This window comes from Mchenga conophoros, linkage group LG3, assembly GCF_057382185.1.
Source record: "Mchenga conophoros isolate Kocher_MC1m ecotype Shallow Benthic linkage group LG3, M_conophoros_male_GT1.1, whole genome shotgun sequence".
Lineage (NCBI taxonomy): Eukaryota > Metazoa > Chordata > Actinopteri > Cichliformes > Cichlidae > Mchenga > Mchenga conophoros.
Genome location: NC_140528.1, coordinates 28529855 through 28551464, shown reverse-complemented (window position 1 = coordinate 28551464; position 21610 = coordinate 28529855). Strand labels below are relative to the sequence as shown.

Genomic DNA, 21610 nt, shown 5'->3' with positions numbered 1-21610 from the left:
GTGCAAGTCTCGGACGACAGTACACCTAAAGCTGGGCAGACACTGTGCGATTTTTTCAGTCACGTTATTCAGCTCCTGCTCAAACTGTACGATTGACTCGCAGGGGTTAGAAGTTGGTAGGTCACGATGCAGGTCTCACACTATACCGCCCGATGCTCTGATGCGACCTGAGTGCTCACACTGTGCCAACATAACATGAAGGTTATAACAGAAAATCTGTCGCTCGCTCTCTCTGTCTTTCACTCACACAGACACACCACCACCATCAACTTTGCTAAATTGCTAATGAAAAACATGATCAGCTGTGATTGAGCAGCAGTGTAAATCCAACTATGTTCACGGTTGCTGTGGTCGTGATAATTTTGTGATGCCACATCGAAAAGGCTCGGATGAGCTTTCCAAAGTTCTACAAGTTGTGCCTCCATCGCTTGTGTCCAGATCACACGCTGCACAGCCGTGCTGCTCCGTCTTTTTCACCGACGTTTACGTGTTTGCGCGCGAGCAGTGTGAGCGCCTGTGGTGACACCCTCACGAGCGATTGATGATCGGGAGCTGCTCGAGGTGTTAATCGCTTCTCGTTACCCCATGTATACTACACGATGCACGATGAAGGCCAAAATCGGGCCGATCACCAAATCGGTCGCACGACTCAAAAATAGTCTCAAAATGGGCCAAAAACCGCACAGTGTGAGCCCAGCATTAGAGCAGCAATGTTTGTTCCCCTCAGAGAAAGAAAAAAAGGCTGCAAAAGTACAGGGAGGAATGGGAAAAACACCTGGCTGGAAAAGTGCACGATAACACCTATAAAGCGCACTGCACTGTGTGCCGGCGCACTTTTTCCATAGGCATGCTTCTAGTGGTGGCACATGAAGAACATGAGGGGCGTGACAGCTCGGGGAACCCTTAACCAATTTGTCCACCAGGCCACGGCAGAAGCAGATATGGTATGTAAACACTGGTTTGTTGTTTTTAAACCCTCTGGTTAAGGTTAATATGGGCATGTGCAGTGAATATCAGCGCTATGTGGCCAGAAGTGTGATAATATAATTTATTTTGTGTAATAAACAACTGCAAGGATAGATGATTACAACAAATAGATCACTAATACATAAAAGTAATACATAGATGAATGATGATGAGTTATGATGCGTAACCATGGCAACAAGCGGGTTTACAAACAGGAGCAGCTGATTAGCTTTAGAAAAGCTGAAATAATACCTCAGCTGAAGCCAATTGTACTAAATGCACTAAATGTGCACTGTTAGAAGAATGATTTTGTTCTATTGTTTTCTATTAATTTATATAATTTTAAGTTAAGCAGGACAGAGTTCTTTTAAAGAAAGATTTACTTATATTCTCAAAAGTTAAGCATGACAGGCTTCTGTTTAAGAAAGAGACCTGTTTTACTGTGTTAATGTTGTCATTTTGAGCTAAAAATAAATGGCTAAATGATCATTTGTTTCACATGTGTTCATATCACAAAGAATATGCATCTGCTTAAATCAAATTCAAGTCAAATGGTTAAAGAATAATTTCACACACAAAAAAAAGAGCTACCACACTGGGAAGGGTGAAGACAACTGGGTTGCCCGGCCCTGGCCACGAGGTGTCCCTTATTTATTTTTCAGGGAGTTGGCAACCCTACTCACTAGACCTCCCTGCATAAAAAACAAACAAACAAACAAACAAACAAACAAACAAACAAACAAACAAAAAAACCCTCTCTGCATTGAATCATATCTGTTATTAACCTGTCTCTCGTCCACAGCAGATGGCCCCGCCCCTCCCTGAGCCTGGTCTGTGCTGAGTTTGTTTCCTCTCTGCTTTCGTGCCTTTCTGCCATCATTGACAGCGTTACTCTTCAACTGGAGGCAAAAACACTGAAAACACCATTCAAGTCCAAACTCAGTGTTGTAAATGACATCATTCATTTTTGGTAAATTGGTTCATAAGTGGTTATTATTCTGCTGCAGCTTGGACCGACCTGATGCTTTTACTTTGAAAGGTACAGAACGACACGGTGCCGTAAACCAGGTGCCGTAAAGCGCACAGCAGCAGCAGCAGCGGGAGTTTGAATGCGCAGGGAGCTGATTGGTTAGTAAACAGGTAAAAAGACTGTTGAAGTTTAACTGTGAGTCACAAACGTTTCGTTAGCAGCTGGTCGATGAGGGAACAAGGCTGCTGTGAAAGTTTGTCGTGGAAATGTCACTTTGTTATTTCACGGAGCACAAAGCTGCCGACCGCTGCCAAGTGTAACAGCTAGGTTTGGCCACTAGAGGGCGCTCTCGGTAAACTGGTCCTGTTAGTCAGCGATGCAGAGGTTTAAAGGATTCACTGCTGAGTGACGTCACAGACCAGTATAATATGGTGGGTTTATTTAATGGTGTAGAAAAGGCTTAAAGAAGGGTTTAATAACTGCAACAGCACTCAGTGTGGAGGCTGTGAAGGACTAAAGGTGTCATTAAAGACATTTATGATGAATGAATAAGGTTAAAGGTCACACACTGCTGTAAGGACTAGCCTGACAGGACCTGAGGTCCAGTTTAGGACATGTTGGAGTAGAAACAGTGAACACTGTTTTTACTGGTTATTTCTAATGTTTGGACGGACCAATGAGAAATGAGAACATGAGCTCAGGTGTAGCAGAGAGGCTGAAAGTTTGTACCTGTGCACAGAGGGTCAGTGGATACAGAGGATGATGAAGATACATCACCATGTCTCCATGTGAGGAGGGGCAGCTTTGGGTTATGGAGCTATATGAACCTGACGACTCTCTTACAGTCTGACCTTTGACCTCAGACAGTAGCTCTCCTTGCCTGTTTCACCCTCTCAGGTCTGTGTTCAGGGACTTTCAACACTGTCTGACTGGAGGTCATTTAAACCTTTGATTCAACATTTTCCAACCTGATATCTTAACAATATAAGACATCAGTCATTCTGTGTTGCACTAAGAAAAGAACAATTGTGTCATTTGAACTTTGTTATTAAGTTCAGTTGCATTGTTCGTCTGCACCCGTTAACACAGCTGTGTGTACCTGTGGTAAAATCCCAGCCATAGGATAGAGAGTAGGGGTGGGGAAAAAATCGATACTGTGTAGTATCGTGATATTTTGTTTTCTAATAATGTATCGATACAGGGACAGCAGAAATCGATATTTTGTTACAAAAAGGTTTTGGTGCTCTGACTTCAGAGCATGTTGATCCTTTTTCTGAGCAACATTCCTTCACTGTCCAAATGTGTTTAACTGTTTTTGGCAGCAATAAACATGACAGTTTACTTATTTTAATTTAAGACATGTTTTATTTTAATTACGTTTAAAACTTTTTTATTTAATGTAAAATTATATTTTGTTTTAATTTACTTTCAAATTCTTCAGTTGCTGAAGGGGCTGCATAGTTTTCATAAATTGCATAGTTCAGAATAGCTGTAATTGTACCAGATGGTTGCATTCAGTTAAGTTGGACTAGACTGTAATACAAACCGTTCAGTTTGTCAACAATAAAACTGAAATGAGAGAAAGACTGAGTGTGAGACTTTGATATTAGAGAAAATGAATATTGATAAAGTTTACCTTTATGTACAGAATCTGAATATCGCAAAATATTTTTAAAAATTGCAATAATATCGTATCGTGCGTTAAGTATTGTGATAATATCGTATCGTGGGATGTATGGTGATTCCCACCTCTAATAGAGAGGCTATTTGGAAGTGCTCGTCCTTCTGCGGCGGGTCGGAGAGCTGCTTGAATGCACTAATGTTGACTATTTTATGTGACCCCTGCCCCGAATGTTTGAATCTGCTGCGATGCTAATAACAGTCTGCACTCTCTGACCTGTGCTGGCCTTAAAACCACTGCAGGATCTTTTGTCTGCTTTGTGCACACGATGCACTTCAGGAACTGTGACAGTGAATGGATGAATGCATTATAATAGTGTTGAATCCAGCTGATGCTGAAACAGAAGGACTCTTGTTTGAGTTTAATGTCAGTCTTATTTGTCGTACATCTGTAAATGTGTTGCAGTCAGATTTTATTCATTTGTTTTTGAGAGAAGCTTAAACATTGGAGTTTACAGAGGATCGATGAGCGAATACAGTCAGACAGATGACGAGAGCTGTAACGTTAAACCACGCAGCTGAGTTTAAGTGTAATAAGAGTTTCCCCACCTGACCACACGCTGTGATCACAGTGTATGTGGATCGATTCCAGTGATTCAGAAGCTCCCAGGACACTCCCACTCACCTGTGGAGGCTCAGAAAGTCAGATTAGGATTTAATACAAATTGTGAATTTGCAGACTAAATGTGATGACGATGAGAATAGAAAACAATTTAAAGTATTAAAGCCATGTGAAGCCTTTTGGTTGGACTGCCCTGTGATCAATAACGAAGCACAGCACTGTAAGTTTGAGACGTCTCAGCCCAACCTGATGACACCTCCAGTAACTCCTCCTCCTGTTTTACAGGCTGCTGCAGATCATTGTTACTGTAACATAACATTCATACATTCATCTGTTTTCATATTAGTCAGCCAACAGGCTAAAACAGTCTAATGGTGTTAGAAGTTAAACGGAACAGGTTATTTTTCATTACATTTAGTTTAAAACCGATTTTGCAAAGATTACAAAAACTGTTTATTCGTTCAGAGTAACTGAATGAGCTTTGCTACTTTGTAACAGCCGACTGTAACGGTCAGTTAGCCTCAAACAGTCTTTGCTGCTGTCACAGTGGAGACTCTATGTCATGGCTATTCAACTACGAAGTTAGTTGGGCCAGATTTTCAAACCGAGGAATTTATCTGGGCCAGATATATTATTTGAAGCCAGTAAGCAGCAGATCATGATCAATTTCAAACCCACACAACTGTATAGAAAAACAAGTAATTTTTTTATTCCTATTCCCCTGTAAATCTGGTGACCTCTCACAAATGCACACCAAGAGGTCCATTAAAAAAACAGGGAGCTATAACTAAACTATTTTTTGCACATTTGAAACAATAATATTAACAAAAAAACATTTTGATAATTCCCTTTCAAATTAAAATAAATATTTCGCTGACCACTCGCTTTTCCTGCCATGGATGGAGCCCCATCCGTCACAAGTATACAGACACGCTTCATATCCAGACCATTTTCCTCAAAAAGAGCTGAAATCTTCTCAAACATCATTTCGCCAGCTGTGTGTCCCTCTAACGGTAGCAAGCCGAGCAATTTCCCATCCAAAAAACGGACATATATGCACAACTGTGCATTATCAGTTCTGTCTGTGATCTCCTGCTATAGACATTACATCAGTTTTCTTCAGGTCATCTAACAGCATTTCAAACTCGTCTGACGCCAGAACTTCAACTCTACGAATATTTGAACTGTCCTACAGGGGTACGTTTAGCAGATGTCACACTTACTTTTCACCGCATCCACCACGGCCAGCATGCAGTATTTCGCTGTTTCAGAATCTGTGAAAGGCCTTTTCTTCTTCGCCAAGAAGCAAACACGAAGGGAAGCTGCAGCTCTCTCTTGGGCTGTACAGGACCCTCACCATGGTAGTACAACTCCGGTTGTAAGATTATTGAACTCGGTAAAATGAATAAGTATTTGTCAGTCCGGGCAGGGTTAAACCGACAGTTTTCATTGTCAATTTTGCACTTTTGGAGTGAGAGAGACATGCTGTTGTCGCATCATATGTTACGATGATTGTTTAATATGTTTACATCACGGTGCATTGTGGGTTAAATATTGCTAGGCTACTAGGAGTGTTGCATTCACAGTCTACACTACGCTGTAGGAATTTTTAATTTTTTTTAAATTAACTAATTTTTTGCGTTTTCTCTGTGTTTCTGCCAGGACCACAGGCAGGGCCACTCGCGGGTTGCTTCTGGGCCGCATTTGGCCCGCGGGCCGCCATTTGAATAGGCTTGGTCTATGTGATGGTGTTGTATTGTAGCAGTGAGGGCTGCACTGAGGTACCAGCTGTAACTGTGGAAACAGCAGAACCTCACATCAGAGGCATGTTTGCTTTGTTACTGATGAGATGAACCTTTAATCCCAGCGTGTTCACCTCCTGTTACATGAACAGCAGGAAGGGGAAGAGTTGGATGGAACTTGCTCTGTCTTTGGTTCTAAGTGATAAGAAATGTTAGTAGTTATTTAAATGCTGGTGTTAGACACACTGAGGACAGCAGCACACACACTGCTGCTCTGTGCATGCAAAGCCTGCAGGGAAATGTAGTGCACTACCTGCTACTGTTGCACAGTCTGTGTCACACAGTCATACATGTGTTTGCATGTGTTGTATTTCAACCCAACACACAGCTGTGGAGGTGAGCAGATGTTTGCAGTGACGTGTCCTGAAATAAGCTGATTGCAGGTCCCTGCTGTGACTACAGCATCAGCCCTGGTCCCACTGTGGATCTGTCCTGGAGCCCCTGGATGACTCCCACAGTGGAGGAGGGGCCCTTTGTCACAGTGGCTGACCCAGCACTGCCTCCTGCACCTGGACTCTGGACCCTGCTCCAGGTCATCCACACAAACTCCACAGGAGGTCAGGAGAATTTGGAGCTGGACATTTGGCTCGAGCAGGCACAGCTGGGAATGAGGAGAGTTGTTGTGCAGTCTGTTTATTCATGCACTGCTGCAGCTGCTGATGTCACAGTGTTCATGTTTCATGTGTGAGTAAATGTTTTACTTCATATGATGTTTAGAAAAGCAGTCAAACATCATACTTCCATGCAGTCTGCATCCATCTTTAAATGTCCACACTGATGAAGCAACCACAGGTTTGACCCCTCTATAACAACACTCGAGCTGCCCACGATCACTTTAAGCTCCACACTGTGCTCATCACTGCTGTACAGAACAGTACGGGAAAGGCATGAGTTTAAGAAAGGGGAAGACGAATCCAGCAAAGACCTGAGACGTACACGTGGAGCTGATTCATGTAGTCAGACATGTCTCTGTGAACGGCCAATCACAGGGAGACATTCAGAAGCACAGGAGAAACAGCTGAGATGTGCTGACTGACACAAGAACTGACAACAAGTGTTAAAGGTTCAGTTCAAATGGTCAGTTTGTTGGGAGGAGGTCAGGAGAGGGGCTGTGAGTGGGTGGAGATCCTCATCTTCCTCAGGGAGAACATGTGCTCACTCCTTTCATTTTGAGTTTAAAACAAAAGAACGTGAAGAAGAAGAAGAACTCTGTCTCCTTTCTCTCCTCAGTCTGCTGTTGGACGCTGTCAGGCCCATGAAGCTCTGCTCTAAACGCTTCCATGTCCCAGGCTTCACCTTCACCTGCTGACCAATGGGAGGCGTGGCCAAAACCCTGAGGGGAGTGGAGCAGCAGGTAGCAGAGGTGAGCCTCTTGTGTGCAGCCTGTGGGACCAGGGAGGACGTGACGGCCGCTGTGGTGTCTGGATCAATGAAGCTGGTTTAACATGGAGTCGAACATGGAGATGATCCCAGTCTGTGTGCACTCGTGTCTTTGTGACGCCAGTTTGAAGATGTTTCTGGAAACTGTCACATTTCTGCTCTCAGTCCGAGGTTGAATCAGAATCAGAATCAGAAAGGGTTTTATTGCCAAATGTTGAGCAGGTTTACAACATTAGGAAATTGCTAAGATGTCTGAAGATGTCTTGAAGATGTCTTTGTTGCATTTACTCGGCTGCAGCACCTTGTAACATGTTCCAAAAACATGTCCAGGAATATTTGGCTTTCCGTGTTTTCAAGTAATGGTTCGACAGGCTGGAGATGAGCTATCCAACATGGCGTCTCCATGAACACATTACTTTACCTGTGATGTGCAGTTCTGTTGAAAATAGAGAGGACCTTTCCTGCAGTGGTGACAGTGCTGCGCTGTAGCAGCTTTCACCAATGTGCACACGTTCATGCACAGCAGCTGTCTTTGCTGTTGGGAGGGTTTAGTTTAGTCAACAGGAGGTTTTTGTGTCCTTTGCTGTGCAGCTTGTGTTGTGAGGAGGTTACACAGCATCCAGCTCTGGGAACAAGTCCCACCTCTTTGATTTGACGGGATTCTGATGCTCCACCTAAATGCCTCCAGTTTATTGGAAACAGTCTTCCTGTGGTGGGGACGGCCTCGAGCCACAGCTCGATGGAGCTCTGTGTATATTCTTGCTGACAGCAGCGGCGAGCTGTCCATTAATCAGTGCAGCAGCGAGACATGCAGGCATGCTTTGCTGCTGCCGTCAGAAATAACTGACAGGTTACTGTAGTGATTTGATAGATCGATGGAGCCCTGCTGATACTTGTTTGATCGTCCCAACAAATCGTGGATTTCTGCACGAGTCGTTGGCTTCGTGACAAACACTTGCTGATAACAGGAAGTTGCAAAGTGCCCACTGGTGAATAAACATGGTGTCAAACCCATGTGATGGTTGAGACTTTCTGCTGTCTCCACTTTACTTTAAATCTTCATTTATTGGCCTTTATAAATGTGATGCATGCACACTGGGGAACGCTAATATCGACTGGTCTGCCTCGTCCCAGTAAGGCTGAAGCTGGCTGGTAGGTGGACGTAAGCTCTGACCTTGGTTTGCTGTCTTTGTGGATCGGCAGGCCTCGGTTACACTTGGGACGTGTTGGGATGTGAAGGAGATTTTCTCTTGCCAACAACATCTCTCATGTCTCTACTGCCGTTTGCACCACTTTGAACTGACTGAATGTGAAGAACTGAAGCATGAAGCAAAGACACACAGGAGACACTGGAACCACTGCAGAGACATGCTGATGACTGAGCTTTGTTTATTCTGACTAGATGATGTCATCAGTCGGCATCAGTTTTGATTGGCCGTTGGGTTAGTTTTGTAATGGTAACCATGGAGACATGAGCCAAGATTGAAAGAGTTGGACATCGCTGCTGAAGGAAGAAAAAACTGATGCTTTAATTTAAGCAACATGTGACTCTTTTTATTTAACCTAGCTTAGCTGCTACTGTCACACTGTGTTTGCCCGTTATCCCAGTGCTTTGGGCTTCTGGGCGGTCATTCACAGTGACCTCACAGGGCTCCAGCCTCACTGTGAGTACAGTCCATACAGCAGCTCATCACACGCTCAGGATTTATCCCTGTGTTTATGCTGCTCTTTGACAGGAGTCTCATTTAAAGACCGCAACGAGTGAAAGAGCAGCTGATAATTCCTGTGACAGAGAAGATGTGAGTCAGGTCAACACTGCCTTCATAAGTGACCCCAGGCTGACGTGGTCAGCACTGACACTCAGACAGACTGTGGTGGTTTTAAAAACAAAGGAATCCAAAGTGAACCCGAAATCAAACATAACATGGAAACAACAAAAGTTTCTGAGGAGCAGTTACAGAAGTGTTTGTGTGAGCTGTGTTATTCAGTGACTGAGGAGCAAAGTAAGACAAGACTGTACGGCTTTGTGAGACTCATCAGGAAAGGCTCATTGCAGCTCTCAGAGCTGCCCCCTGCTGGCCGGTAGAAAGATTGCAGGTTAAAGGCACTTCCACATTGGCTTCCATTTTTCGACCACATCCATCTTTTAACAAATACACTTTATGGTATTTGTCCACAGGACCTGGTTAACAGGGCAGCACAGTGTTGCAGTTGTTGACAACTAGAAGGTCTGAGTCTGGATCCACCACCTGGTCTCTGTGCAGTTTGCATGCATGTTTGCATTTGTCCAATAACAGGATAATAGTCTCCAGTGGAACGTCCCCTTTATCTCCAAAGTCTTCATGTGAAGGGTGAGAGCTGCAGTAGGCATGAAACACCACAGGATTGGTGTTTGTGGCTGAGGACACGTTGAGTCAGAGTGGCTCCAGTTCTGAGGCAGCTAACAGAAATGAGAACGTGGATGCTCAGGGTGGATGTGGGCTCACATTCACAGCTTTCATTTTCAGAGCAACAAACAAGCTGCTGTTGCGTTTTATGGTGTAAAGTTGTGATGCTGATGGAAATGCTGGAAAACTCTCACACATGTGGAGTTTGATCAGCAGGAGCTCAGCAGAGGGACGTTTCCTGTCTCTGTGTTTGTAGCTGAGGAAGAAGCAGAGGGCAGCTCTTTGTTTTTACATTCAGGCTGTGATTTCACTGCACGTTTGAACAGAGAAGGTGACACTGAAACGCTGCCTCAGAGTGACTCACACTGTGTCACCAGCTCTCCAGCTTCACTCATAAGTGCTGCTTAAAGCCATGCTCAGGCTGGAAAGAGTCTGGCTTTGTTTTTCAGTAGGACAATAATCCCAAACTGTCACGGCCTGGGGATGTGGGGAAGCAGGACCCACAATGCAGGACTCTTGCGATGAAAAGGTGTCTTTATTTACAGTAAAGTAAAATAAAAGGTAAACAATAAATCCCTGCGCGCTCCCATCTCCCGTTTCATGTCCTCGCGCCCGTGCTCCGTGCCTCTGTTCCCTGTGTACAACCTCGTTTCTGCAGATCCTCCTTGGAAACACACGAAGGCAGCCGTGAGCACCTCCAACTTCAAACAGATGCTGAGAAACTGATGGGAACGGTCCAGCGTCGAGGAGCGCTCAGCCACACTGTTAAGTAGCTCCCCGACGAGGCTGATCAGCTCCAGGTGGAAGTGGATCTCCTTGGCAGGTGTGACACACCCACCAGGCCTGAAGATGGCTGTAAGCTGGTGCTCAGCACACCCACAAACACACAGACGCACTGGGATAACGTTCACTTATCACTGTGATGTTCAGCGTGTGCTTACCCGACAGTGTTATGAACCAGCTGTGCAGTCTGAGTGCAGTCTGAGTGCATACGCCGGCTCTCTGTCAGCTCATATACAGACTTTTAAAAGGCTTTTATGAAGCATATAATGGCTCTGGGATCTACCTGTGTATGGCTGCATAGAAACCAGTAATGAACTTCAGTTTGTGGGACTCAGTGTGCCAGCAGTTCAAAGTGCAGGCCTGGGCTTTAAGGTGGAAATCCTGAGTCTGCCTCTTGGCTAAGTGGACAGTATAGATATTACACTATACTTGTGTTCACTGACTTCACTGTAGTCGCTTTGTTTGTGCTTTTTCATGTTTAGTCAGCATTGCATCAGTAAAGCTTCTTGATGATCATATCTGGTGTTGTTGCTGACGTGGCGATCTGCTCTGGAACCTTTCAGGCTGAGTAGACGAGCGTGCTGGGCCAGCGATCAGTGCACCTGCAGGACCTGCTCATCCATGGGAACCATGAAGCTCCTGCTGGCATAATGATCTGTTGATGCCAAAGGAGGTTTGAAACTCTGAAGTCACTGAGTCAGCAGAGTGTTGGCAGCTGTTATGCGCGGTAATATATGTGCTCTGCCACTTTGTGTGGTTACTAAGCTCTACCACTTAAATGGCAATAATAACAGCACTTACAGTGGATGGTAGAATAATGAAATGTTGCAGTCCTGACTTGTGACCATTCTCTCTGCTATGTTTCTACAGGTAGACTGCATGACTGCAGTGTTGCAGTGGGACTGAAAACACCTGAGTGTGAAGATGTTGTCCCTGTAGTGTGCTGAAGCTTGTTTATAATGACATATGCTGTTTGGATATCTGCACTTGTTGTCCTTACCGTTGGAAATAAACCTGTGCATTAAGGCCCTGCAGTCAGTGACAGTATGTCAGTGTTCTGTGTAATGTATCACTATACTTGAATCCATTTCATTTTCATTCATAGCCTCATATAGAGAATGGCATTTACACAGACGCACTAATGCAGGGCTTTCTGTTTCTATCAGTTCAGCTCCATCATTAGTCTTTACAAACGTTACAGACACACAGAACCAAAGTCCAGGTATGTGTGGTCCACATGAGTCCAGCCTGCAGGAGAAACTGTCCCTGTAGCCAACCTAGCATGTTTGTGTAGCAGCTCACTTTGTGTCAGATGTGATCTGTGTAAAAGCTTTAAGTTGTTTTGTCCTGTGATCACTGCGTTCAGTAAAGTCTCCTGTCAGCCATCGCTGACAGTTCAGCAACCCGACCACGTTCAAAAGGGGCTTCTTAATCACATGTCATGTAAACTGAACAGTTACAGTGTTTCCTCATTTAGAGTCTAGTTAGCCTTAGTCCTCTGCAGACTGAGATTCATCCTGTCACATGTTTTTGGGTTCTCTGCAGGAATGCATGGTTCCATCTCCCAGACTCCTGCAGTCCCAAATCATCACACCCTGCTTCTCCGTCAGGACTCTGCATGTGACACTCCCGGACAGGTTCAACTCAAATATACTGGAACTTTTCTAAGACAAACAAATTTGGACTCCAGTTTGCTCCAGTTATTCATCAGACTTCTTTAGGAACGTTTCAGTCTGCATTTTTGTCCTAAAGAGCAAACAAGGTTTTTATTTCATGGACACTGTCCTTCACTCTGAGGGACGTTCATTTTCACTGACAGCCCCTGGACGGTGTGGATCGCTGCTGTGTGTGGATTCATGTTAGAATATCACCACGACTCTGATTTCTGATGCAGATGCTTTTATTTGCTCAGATTTTCCATCAGTCTGATGTCTTAATTTTTCTCTTAATTATTTTTCATGTGACTAATTAATGCAGACACAGCTCTAAAGGCTAACGCAGGAGTTGCCAGTGTAGTTTCATTTTGTGGCTTTCAGTTTCTACTTTCCTCTTCAGCATGTGAGACAAGCTCGTGTTAAGCATTTGTTCTTAAATGTTCATGAATATTCAAGCTGTAGTTGTCATGCCGATCAGCTTCCCAGTGAACCTTTTTAACCTGTGAGGGTTTCATGGTCTGTTTTCTAAAGAGTTCATTCGTTCTACTCAAACGAGGAAGTGCTTGGCGATGATGTGGTCAGTGTGTCAGTAGAAACTAAAAAGAAGAAGAGCCTGTTTCTGACCGCTCAGTCTTGGTGAAGACTTCATACAGAAGGTACAGTTGCATTTTTTCAGTATCACTGTTGCTTTTTTGTATATTGAATGATAAATGAGGATTATAGTAACTTTACACTGTGCTAATATTAGCTCTGCTTGTATGTTGCAGTCATGGCTGCGGCTCTGGTGTCTGAGGACAGTCTTCTTTGTCCCGTCTGTCTGAGTGTGTTCACTAAACCTGTGTCGATTCCCTGTGGACACAACTTCTGTATGAACTGTATCACAGAGTACTGGAGCACCCTGTCTGTACTCCAATGTCCACTGTGCAAAGAGACGTTTTACACCAGGCCGTTGCTTCGGGTTAACCCTGTCATTGATGAAATGGCAGAAAAGGTTAAAAAATCTCTTCAAGAAATGTTGTTGAGTTCAGCTGAACGAGCAGGACATGAAGACGTGCTCTGCAGCATCTGTGCAGGGTCAAAGGTCAGCGCCCAGAAGTCCTGTTTAATGTGTTTAGTGTCCTACTGTCAAACACATCTGGAGCCTCATCAGAGGATTTCAGCTTTGAAGAAACACAAGCTGATCGATCCAGTTCAGGACCTGGAGAGCAGAATATGTCGGGATCACGGTGAGCCTTTGGAGCTGATCTGCAGACTGGATCAAAGGTTTCTGTGTCGGTCCTGTAAATGCAGTGACCATAAAACACATGAAACAGTGAGTCTGGAGGACGAGGCTGAGATGAGGAAATCCCAGCTGAGATTAGAAAATAACAGCATGGATCAGATGATCCAGGAGCGTGAGCAGAAAATCCAGGAGCTTCAACAGTCAGTGAAGACCAGCAGAAGTAAAGCTGAGGAGGCGTTATCGTACAGCAGGAAGGTGATGACCGCTTTGGTGCAGCACATAAAGACAGAGTTCACCAGACTGTCTGAGGCGATCGAGACGAAGCAGGAAATAAATGAGACGGAGGCAGAAAGCTTTATATATGAGCTGCAGGCAGAGATTACACACATGAAGAAGAAGAAGCTGCAGTTTCATGAAGCTTCGCTCATCAGAGACCCCTTCAGCTTCCAGGAGAACGTCCTCCCTCTTACCTACAATAAGCCCCAGCTGCAGGACTGGTCTGCTGTGACTGTAACCAGTGACCAGTTTATGATTCAGGAGACCCTGGCCGAGCTGGAGACAGCAGTCAGAGAAGAAGTCAGCACGCTCTATGATATAAACTTCAGAGATGGGAAAGAACAAAGGTATGATCTGAATGTTTTCATGGCTTGGTCCAGATTTGGGTTCTCCTTGAAACACGGTGAGGTCACTCAATCAAAATCAGTCAGTGTCTCCAAGTCGACACCCCTTTTTGTACATGAACTTTTGTTTGTTCAGTAAAAATCAAGAATAGTTTAGTCTAGGTGGATTTCTAGGTGCAGCCAAGTGGCAGAGGGCTTTCAGTCCGTCGTGGTGAAGAGGGAGCTGAGCGTAAAAGCGAAGCTCTCAATTTACTGTTCGATCTAAGTCCCTACCCTCACCTATGGCCACGAGCTGTGGGTAGTGACTGAAAGAACGAGATCAAGGATACAAGCGGCGGAAATGAGCTTCCTCCGAAGGGTGGCTGGCCTCTCCCTTAGAGATAGGGCAAGACGTTCAGCTATCTGGGAGGGGCTCAGAGTCGAGCCGCTGCTGCTCCACACTGAAAGGAGCCTTTTTTTGTGTTTTTCGGGCATCTGATAAGGATGCCTCCTGGGGGCCTCCTGGGTGAGGTGTCCCACCGGGAGGAGGCCCCGGGGCAGACCCAGGACACGCTGGAGAGATTATATCTCTCGGCTGGCCTGGAAACGCCTTGGTGTTCCCCCTGATAAGCTAGAGGAGGTGGCTGAGGAGAGGGAGGTCTGGGCTTCTCTGCTTAGGCTGCTTTAAAAAACTTTCCTCTTTCACCCATTTATACAAGCACTTTGTTGTTTTTGTTACCTAAGTGCTCACTCTGATTGTAACATCGGAGAGCAACCTGGGGTTCAGCATCTTGCCCGAGGATACTTTTGGACGTCCAAATACTTCTCAGAATTATAATCCAACACATCAATTACGATGATGATGATAATAATGATGATAATCATCATGGTGAGGAGGAGGAATAGAGTCAAATCCAAGTGCAACAAGGACAGTTTGCCCTTGGTGCTGCTGCTGAAATTTCCAAGGGTGAACTTCTGCAATCCTTTGAACCTCTCTCTCTTACAGTCACTGTTCTGTGAGTGTCAGTTTGACATACCTCAGAGGTGCTCTGATTCCTCCATCCTCTCTCCATCTCATCTCCTCCAGTTCCTGGACCTTCTCTGTGTTTCCTTTCTCCTCCATCTTCCCAATCAGGAAGTCCAAGTGGACAATAGTGGATGCTGAATCAGCTTTCAGAGCGATCTGCTCCAGTCTGACTACATGCTGGTAGGACTTCTCTGCTGTCAGCAGTTTCATTTCCTTTCCAAGTAAATGAACATCCTTCTCTTTTGTTGGTGGTTCGTTCTCCTGACCGCTCCTTATCCTGGTCACATATCTCCACTTTCCTTTCACATGCACTGATGCAGTACACTTGTTGGTGCATGACGTGCAGAGACCATCTCTAAAGACCTCACAGTGATTTAAGGGCACCGTGCATCCAGGATAGTGACAGTTCTCCTCACAGACTGTACAGCTGACAGCTGCTTTCAAACCCAGCCCACACATCTCTGATAGGTTCTTTATGTTTAAAAACTTCAGCAACAAATGGAGTGACCTCTTCATTCTTCATGTTGTCATGTTTCTCCAGAGCTTCCTGACTCTGTTTCATCTCTCTCTGTTTCACTTCAGTGAATTTGATTCTTTCTTGCAGGTTTTGGATGCAGGCTGTCAGTCTGATTCTTTCCTTTAACACTTTAAATGCTGCCTCTGGCTTTAGAGGTGTAGTTTCCTTCAGGAAGGCTGTGAACTCTCTGAGCTTCCAAAATTTAGTTTCAGGTATTTTTCTTTCTCGTCTTCAAGCTGGAGAGTTATTGAACAGGAAGTGAACAGACTGATTCTTCTCATTTTTGACACATTTAATTTTTGAATCTTCAAGAGCTTGAAGAGCATATTTAGGATTTCTTACATCTGAGTGTGTGATGAGAGCTACAATGTTTTTCTCCATTTTCTCCACATTCAAAGATAAAGTGATATTCAAACATGGATTTATTACCCAAAGTTTGATTCTGTTCATCTGGACGTAGTGTTTTCAGTGGGAGAAACGTTTCGTGATTCATCCAGGTGACTTCAGTCTCAGCTGACTGCAGGCTTCAATCTTATAAACAGTACATTTGCATAATGACTGAAACCAGCCCACTGGAGGAACAGTGGGCTGGGAGGTCAGCTTATGATCATTAATATGCATTTCTCATGACCACTGATCAAAGGCCATTGATCAATGGCCTGATTGGTTGACGAGATATACAGTGGCTTGCAAAAGTATTCGGCCCCCTTGAACTTTTCCACATTTCGTCACATTACAGCCACAAACATGAATCAGTTTTATTGGAATTCCAGGTGAGAGACCAACACAAAGTGGTGCACACGTGAGAAGTGGAACGAAAGTCATACATGATTCCAAACATTTCTTACACATAAATAACTGCAAAGTTATTTAGTCCAGCATCTCATCCCCAAACTGTGATGGGCACTTCAACCATTTCCAGCTGGAAATCATGGCCTCAGACTGAGCAGTGCTGAGTCTGAGGCCAGCCCCTTCACTACAGACAGAGGGTTACAGCTGGAGGTTATTGTTAACTATTTTAGTTAATGAAAAGAAATTTAAAATCATTTTATATAGAGTCCAACTATAAAAATAAAACAAATGTAAAATATAAATAAATAAAAACAAAATAAATAAGTATAGATATAAAGTGTCACTTTTTTCTAACTTTAACACCAAATTTTTTAAATCATCCCAATATTCTAATACTGACAATAAAAATGAAATTAAAACTGTATTGTTACGTTCTTAGTCTAGGCGTGTATTGAACGCAACAAGAAATTGGCCCCACTCCCGCTCCACCAAAGCAAGAACACAAACAGTCGTATCTTTTAAAGTGCTAAGCAGCCATTTATTTGCTTCAGCAGTGAGCAGTGCCAAAAATAACAAACAAAACTCCCTAATGGTCCCTATGCTTTCCTACACAAATGAAAACCAAACAAAAGACAATTCTCTTACCTAACTTTTTACATGAAAAACAGGAGAAAACTTAATCAACAAAAATGGCTTCTCACGCCTACTAGGCTGCTGCAGTGAAGGATATATACAAGGTGAACAAAATACACGATTGCTACTTGACAAAACTATTTACAGCTATTTACAAAATTGAGGTACTAATGCCACACACACATGAGGTTATACCTGCAGATCAGTTTGGCAAAGACACTCTACACAGCAACGAATCAAAACACAGGTTCTTTGTTGGATGGTGGCGGTTAGGAGAGAGGGGGCCAGGTGGCTGTCATCCGGTAGTTAAGTACTGGAGGTGATTAGCCAATTATCCAATCCCAGGACAGGAAGAGACTCCACCCAGCTACTCAGGAGGCACGCCAAGGTGTCCACCTCCTAAGAGAGAAAGGGAAAAGACCCACAGCCATCCTCTGGTGGGAGGACTCACACATAAAGCAAACACTGAAAACATTAGATCATAACACTTCCCCCCACCCAAAAATCAAATATCTAACCCCAAATGAAATGTTTGATTCAAGACCTAGAGAGGGCATCAGCCATGACGTTCTCTAAGCCCTTTTTGTACCGGATTTCAATGTTGAAGTCCTGGAGGAGTAGGGACCAGCGCATAAGGCGCTGGTTGCTGTTCTGCATCCGAGTTAGGAACTGGAGAGGGTTGTGGTCAGAGAACCCGACAGTTGGAACAGGACTGGACCCAAGGTACACTTCAAAGTGCTGCAAGGCTAGCAATAAGGCTAAGGCTTCCTTTTCAATCGTGCTTTAATGCAATTGGTGTTTTAGGAATTTTTTGGAAAAGAAACAGACTGGAATGTCAATGCCATTTCCATCCTCCTGCACCAGCCCCGAAAGCACTGGCGTCCACCTCAAGCTTGAACGGACGTGCGAAATCAGGGGCGGCCAACACAGGAGCACTGCAAAGGAGAGCTTTGGCAGCTTCGAAAGCAAACTGACATGTCTCTGACCACACAAATGGTGATTTTGGACTGGCAAGACTGGTTAGTGGGGCTACTACCTCGGAGAAGTTTTTGCAGAACCCACGATAATAACTTGCCATGCCTAGAAAACGCCGCAGCTCCCGAAGCGTCTGCGGAGCTGGGAAGTTTAATATTGCCTGCACTTTCACAGCAACAGGGAGGACTTGACCCTGTCCTACTTGTTTCCCTAGGTCGGTTACAACAGCCTTTCCAAACTCACACTTAGCCACGTTCAGTGTCAGAGAGGCATCACGCAAACGGTCAAATATTTCACTGAGAGTTTTGAGGTGTTCAGTCCAGGTGGATGAATAGGCCACTATATCATCCAGATACACTTCACAGTTTATGACTCCAGGTAACACAGTGTTCATCAGTCATTGGAATGTGGCGGGAGCATTTCTTAACCCGAACGGCATGACGGTGTATTGCAAAAAGTGGTTGGGTGTAACAAAGGCACTGATTTCTGATGCGCGTTTGGTTAATGGGACTTGCCAGTATCCTTTTAGGAGGTCGAGTTTGGTCACAAAGTTTGCAGAGCCCACACGATCGACCAGGTCATTCATGCGTGGGAGTGGAAAAGAGTCTGGTTTTGTAGCAGCGTTTACCTTTCGGTAATCGTTACAGAAACGGGAGGTTTGAGCGGGTTTTGGAACGAGCAATGATGGTGAGCTCCAAGAACTATTACTGGGAAGGGCAAAACCATGGTCAAGCTGATACTGGACTTCTTGCTGCATTATGGCATGCTTAGTGGGATTTACTCTGTAGGCATGTTGCTTTATTGGCTTGTGATCACCCACGTCAATATCATGACTTAGCACGTGCGTTTGAGTGGGGATATCACCAAAAAGAGTTGGGTAATTGTTAATGAGCTCTCGGACATCAGATTTGGCAGGATCAGACAGATGTGATAAATAGACATCCAAGTCAGCCAGACGTGCACCGGAAACAGAGCTGTGCCTATCATCCAACCCATCATCGCAGGGACTATATAAGGGTTGAGAGACGGACACTGACACAATAGATGACACAGCAGGCGACGGACCGGAGGGAGAAGGGTAGCAGCAGCTATGGCTCACCCAGATGATGTCATGCCAATCCAATCAAAGGTTGAGAGAAAATAAAAGTCTAATAAAATGAATCAGAGTGACCACTAATGCTTTGGGAGAGCAGACAGACAAAAATAAGAATCTAATTGGAAAAAAGAAAAAACAAAAAGGTTTAATTGTATGTGACCTTTGACCCTGAGCAGAAAAGGATCAGCTCAGGTTTCAGTGTTAAACAGGAACCTGTTCATAATGTTTACATGTTTGCTGAAGACTTTCTATGCTTTTCTGTGCAGGATCAGTTTGATCTCATCACCACATGAAGACATCATCTCAGACAGTTTTCTCATCAGGTCAGGACCTCCTGCTGTCTACCAGCTGAGACCGAAGAAACAGAAGACTGGAACTCTGACAAGAATGACTGTTGGAGAAAAACGTCCAAACAAGCCGAACAGAACCATCTTACTGGTGGGAGAAACAGGAGCAGGAAAATCTACTCTGATCAATGCTCTGCTCAACTACACCATGGGAGTGAAGTGGGAGGATGAAGTCTGGTTTATGATCTCAGAGGAGGAGAGAAGAAGTCAGACATCAGATGTGATCGTGTACGAGATCTTTGGTTTTGAAGATGAAACTCTTCCCTACTCTCTGACCATCATCAATACTCCTGGATATGGAGACACCAGAGGGATCGAACATGATGACATCATCAGTCACAGATTATTGGACCTGTTTCAATCAGACGATGGAGTCCATGAAGTTCATGCAGTGGGTCTGGTGATGAAGGCGAGTGTGAATCGACTGAGTGAGCCATTGAGGTACGTCTTTGATTCAGTGATGTCTCTGTTTGGAAAGAACTTGGAGAAAAACATCATAGCTCTGATCACACACTCAGATGGAAGCAGACCTAAAAACCCTCTTCAAGTTCTTGAAGCTGCAAACATTAAATGTGCCAAAAATGAGGAAAGTCAGCCTGTTCACTTCCTGTTTAATAACTGCCAGCTTGAAGAGCGAATGGAGGAAAACACAATTTTTAGAAATTCATGGGAACTTACACAGACAAACATGGATCATTTGACAAACTTGTTGGGAAAATCTAATCCTCAAAAACTGGTGAAAACAGCCGACGTGTTAAAGGAACGAATAAGACTGAAAGCCTGCATCCAAAACCTGGAAGACAGATTCGAGCTGGCTGAACTGAAACAGACAGAAATCAGACAGATCCGAGAAGCTCTGAAGCAGACGAGTCACAGAAATAAAATGGAAATTGAGAAAATATTGAGTCTTTTGGAAAATCTTGAAAAGGAAATGAAAGTGTTGACAGCAGAAAAGCAAAAGTGGCTAAGTGACTCCTACCAGCATGCTGTCAGACTGGAGGAAATCGCTCTGAAAGCTGATTCAGCATCCACTGTTGCCCACTTGGACTTCCTGATTGAGAAGATGAAGGAGGAAGGAGACACGGAGAAGGTCCAGAAACTGGAGGAGATGAGGAGAGAGGATGGAGGAACCGAAGAAGCAGTGCAAGCTTAAACGAACACCATCACCAACATTGGGAGACTCTTCCTCTGGCATACGTGAAACATGTAAAGAAGCATCAGGCAGATGGTACTGATACTGCTCCATGTTCAGATGTACACAGATGTTGATTGTTGATGTGGACATGAGGGCCTCCTTCTAAGACGGGAACATCATGTATGCTTTCATATTTTATCCAGTTAAAAATATCAATTCTCATGTTAAAAAATACTTATTATTAATATACATGTATTTCACACAGATATTTGTACTTATGCACATGACAAATATTACTACATAAACTCCACAGTCAGTTATTATGCAGAGCAGAGCTGCCAGCTGTGCTGTAAATGCAGTGAGGGCGCCCCCTGCTGTTTAACGATCAGTACAACAGTGTGTGAGAACAGCTCCCTGCTCCTCTGACGTCACAAACTAAACTCTGTGTTCTCCACAAATACATGTGTTTCTGTCACGTTGTTCTACTGTTGTCAGTGTGAGCTTTATCCTGCTGCTCCTCTCATGCTGACTCAGTAAACTGGTTGTGGGACAGTAACGTGTCACTGACACGATCCAGACACAGTCCAACATGTTGTTGTCTTTCAGTGAGTGCAGAGGATGTCATTGACACGATGCCTCGGATTTTTCATGTGTTCATGCTGGATATTTGTGATGGCTCAGGCCGAGTGGAAACATTTGGATCCTTTCATGTTGGACTTGATCTGTTCAGATTCTCTGTATTCGGGTCTTCCACATGAATCGTCTCCTGCTCGATGCACTTTTCTGTCAATCCTCAATAAAATCTGCTTCATTCAGTCACTTTGCTCAGAGAGTCTTTACTGGATCATCAGCTGATTTTCTTTGTTTCTCTTTGTTCCTCAAACACTTTCAGCTTATTGCGAGCAGCAGCTCTCACACACACTCAGCAAACACACACAAAGCTCCATCACAGCTGAGATTTCATTCAGTTGTCAGGAAGAACCTGTGTCTTCTGGAGGAAGCAAGCCCCTAAAATGCTCTTTACATTCCTGTAATTAGTGATACAGTTCCACTGTAACAACAGTATAATCATCTATTTATAT

General features: G+C 44.2%; 1 protein-coding gene and 1 pseudogene across 1 annotated transcript; one reads left to right on the top strand and one right to left on the bottom strand.

Annotated features, from left to right (window-relative positions):
• The first annotated feature begins 1533 nt into the window (after window positions 1-1533).
• LOC146577992 (uncharacterized) lies at window positions 1534-21339 on the top strand. The gene is made up of 8 exons (XM_085256390.1): window positions 1534-1913; window positions 2006-2106; window positions 7211-7343; window positions 11094-11257; window positions 11401-11574; window positions 12076-12841; window positions 12953-14030; window positions 19313-21339. Exons 7-8 carry the CDS (start codon window positions 12955-12957, stop codon window positions 20544-20546), a joined length of 2310 nt encoding a protein of 769 aa, XP_085112516.1. The 5' UTR covers window positions 1534-1913; window positions 2006-2106; window positions 7211-7343; window positions 11094-11257; window positions 11401-11574; window positions 12076-12841; window positions 12953-12954; the 3' UTR covers window positions 20547-21339.
• On the bottom strand, window positions 15013-21440 carry LOC146577991 (uncharacterized; annotated as a pseudogene).
• Between the last annotated feature and the right edge of the window lie 170 nt (window positions 21441-21610).